The 2,908-nt window shown below is 44.0% G+C and overlaps 1 protein-coding gene across 1 annotated transcript in view; it reads left to right on the top strand.

Moving 5' to 3' along the window:
• LOC101847487 (zwei Ig domain protein zig-4) overlaps positions 1 to 1,568 on the top strand; it is a gene marked incomplete in the record, with an annotated part of 15,580 nt that extends 14,012 nt beyond the window's left edge. The window contains 1 exon segment of the mRNA XM_013081649.2: positions 681 to 1,568. Within this exon segment, the coding sequence (XP_012937103.1) occupies positions 681 to 716 (36 nt within the window).
• Between the last annotated feature and the right edge of the window lie 1,340 nt (positions 1,569 to 2,908).

The following is a 2,908-nucleotide window of genomic DNA, read 5'->3' as shown; positions in this document are numbered from 1 at the left end:
TTATTATTATTATTATTATTATTATTGTATGGCCTCCGACAAAAATTAAAGAAGAAATGAAAGGACGATAGGTGCTTGATAGGAAAGAAGGGCCAACCAAACTAACGCACACACCAACTACCCATTGCTCTTGCTTTAAATGTCGACTTGCGAAGTAGAAGTGACTTTTATAATATTAGCCTATAACTATAACATAACATTGTATTCGATTTCTGCCTGACGAAATTAATCTCAGAGCTTGTTCACAGTGTATGGATGATTGTAGTCAAAATGAAACCAGGGCGCTAATTATGAATACAAACCTGAGTTCGTCGACCAAGACTTCAAACCTGTCTGTTTTTTACCTTCACTTTGTCGGAGAAGAAAGACTCATGCGCCATGCCTTTGTTCGGCTCACTCATGCCGTATGTCCACTTAATCTTAAAAGTCTAGGGTAGCCTAATTGGAGGGTGCCACTGATAGGTGCTTCTTCTTCCCTTTACCTCTGCTGTTTCTGTCTGTGTTTGGTTTGAGGATGTCACTGGTAGGTGTTACAGAAAGTCACTCTGTATAATATATTATTATTATTATCATACACCTGCATCAACAGCGACTTTCTTATTCTAGTCATCCTGTTTGTTCATGCATGTGACCTCGATAGAGCATCTCAGTAACGGTTTTCTGCTTCCTGTTTCCTTCAGACTCTGCGTGAAGACGACATGGAGTTGCCCTTATAGTGACCTCCCCTGTGCAGAGACTGGATTTCCCGCCCTGACACACACCGTCACGCTGAGTTCCCAGAATTCCCCATTCTAGTCAGTTGCGAGAGTCGAGTTGTCCCCCCTGTCCCTGAATGCTGCGTTGTGAACTGAGAGCTGTTGGAAGTCGGCTGGATGAAGAGAGCCTGGCAGTCCTACTGGTCAAATGGCGCGAGATTGTTGCTTCACGTCTGGCTGATGGATGAACGAAATCGTCCTGGGAGAGCTTGATGAACTTTGACTGCGGCCAAAAGTGCTAGATTTATTTTTGTTATTTTGTGTTAATTTTAGAACTTATTATAATTATTATTATCATTATTATAATTGTTGTTGTTGTTGTCGTTGACATTGTTGATATGCCACAGAAGGTCACCCATCTCCTTGTTTTCCCCGCTAGCACATTACACACGTTAGAATCAGCTTCTGTATGTGTGCCAACAGGCACCGCTATAAGCTAATACAGTTTTGTCTCTGAACTGCAGTGAGGCGCCATCCTACCCCCCCCCTCGGTCTGTCCTCTCGACTGCCCTGGAGAAATCTCCTGCACTAACAATGCATCCCAAAGGTAGCTCTGCTACTACTGTTAGCCCAAGACACAAGCAGACGAGCCTCACTGAGGCGAGCCCTGGTCAGTGCAGTGGTCACTCAGCGTCCGGTGGTCATTCTACCCTTCAGACACAGCTCGTGTGTTATGTCTGAGATTGCCTTGTCCAGCAGGCCGCTGTAAGTAAGCTTTTAGGCAGTTCTTCTAGAGCCCCCATCCCATCCCACACGCACCCCATTCCCCACCCCATCCCCCACCCTACTATATCCCGCACTCCATCCCGCACCCCCTCCCACCCTGTTCCCCACCCCATCTCCCCCCACCCCATTTCCCCCTACCCCATCTCCGCCCACCCCATCCCCACCCCAAGCAGACTACTTTAAAGCTTCAGGCAGTTCTTCTACGGCTCCTCCCCATCCCCCACTCCACCCCCACCTCATCCCTACCCCATCCCCCTCCCTATCCTTCACCCAACCAACATTATGGGCCTTGAAGCAGTTCTTCTTCAGCACTCCCACCCCCTTTTCCCCAACTGCCCCCTAGTACGTGATAGCAATGTGGCAAACTCTGTTTAGCTTAGTGCGTGTTCGTGACGTGGTGTCCTAGCTCCTGCATTTTCCAATACCATACACACTTATATTTTGAACACATTTTCATTCCAAAGTTGTCAAATGAGCCATATCTGTAAATATCGAAAGATTATTTATTTACACTTATTAACTAACATTCAACATCCAATAACATATTTATTTGTCATTTTCCTGTGTTTACATTGTTCCAATGTTTGTGTTCTTGGACATTCAATACTCACTTTCTTTGGACTGGCTATGTGCCCACATTACGGTAGCCCTGTGCGTGCACAGAGAGAGGCACCACAGGAGGTGCACCACGCACGCCTCACGTGCACTCGCAACTTGATGATTTTGATGAAAACGAACTAGAAATCACTGGGACGTTATATATACATAGACTTGAAGACGTTAAGTACTTATTATGAAATCAAACTGTGAGCGATGAAGCTCTTGTTTTTATGTTGCTATGTTTTTTAAATTTGTTTCGATTTTATTTGGCTTTTTGTGTGTTTTACACCATATTTAATTAAGCACAATGTGCTTGTTGAAAATGCCGGCTTATTTCTTGGTGGTAACTTATAAAGTAGAGAAAGTCAGGTGGATGAACACATTTTTAAGTTATTATGTTATGTTATGTTTTTATATGATATTTTCACCATCCCCACCCCCCTCCCCTTCCCGAAAAGAAAAAAAAATCCTCGGATGTAATTCAGCTTCTCCCGACTGCTGTTCACCATCCTTGACTTCAAACTTTATTACGTGAAAAAAATGTTGTTCCCTGTGACCTTAAGTCTTTTTATTTTTAAAGTAAATTAATCACGGATCTTAAGTTAAAGTAGCCTGTTGATATATTATTACATTGTACTGTCATGGTCTTTGGATTTTTTGCCCACTGTCTCATTTGGAGGTGTAACATGCCATATTGCTGTAACTCTCTATTGTATTCGTGAGATGGGGCTGGGGGGGGCATTGTATCCAGCTTCAGCATCGTTCTTTTCGAGGACGTCGGCAAGAGCTAAAGTAACTTTGAGGAGGGAGTGGAGAGTGGAGAGAGA

Source organism: Aplysia californica, unplaced genomic scaffold (genome assembly GCF_000002075.1).
Source record: "Aplysia californica isolate F4 #8 unplaced genomic scaffold, AplCal3.0 scaffold00139, whole genome shotgun sequence".
In the NCBI taxonomy this organism is placed as follows: Eukaryota; Metazoa; Mollusca; class Gastropoda; order Aplysiida; family Aplysiidae; genus Aplysia; species Aplysia californica.
This window is presented reverse-complemented; position numbering and strand designations above follow the sequence as displayed.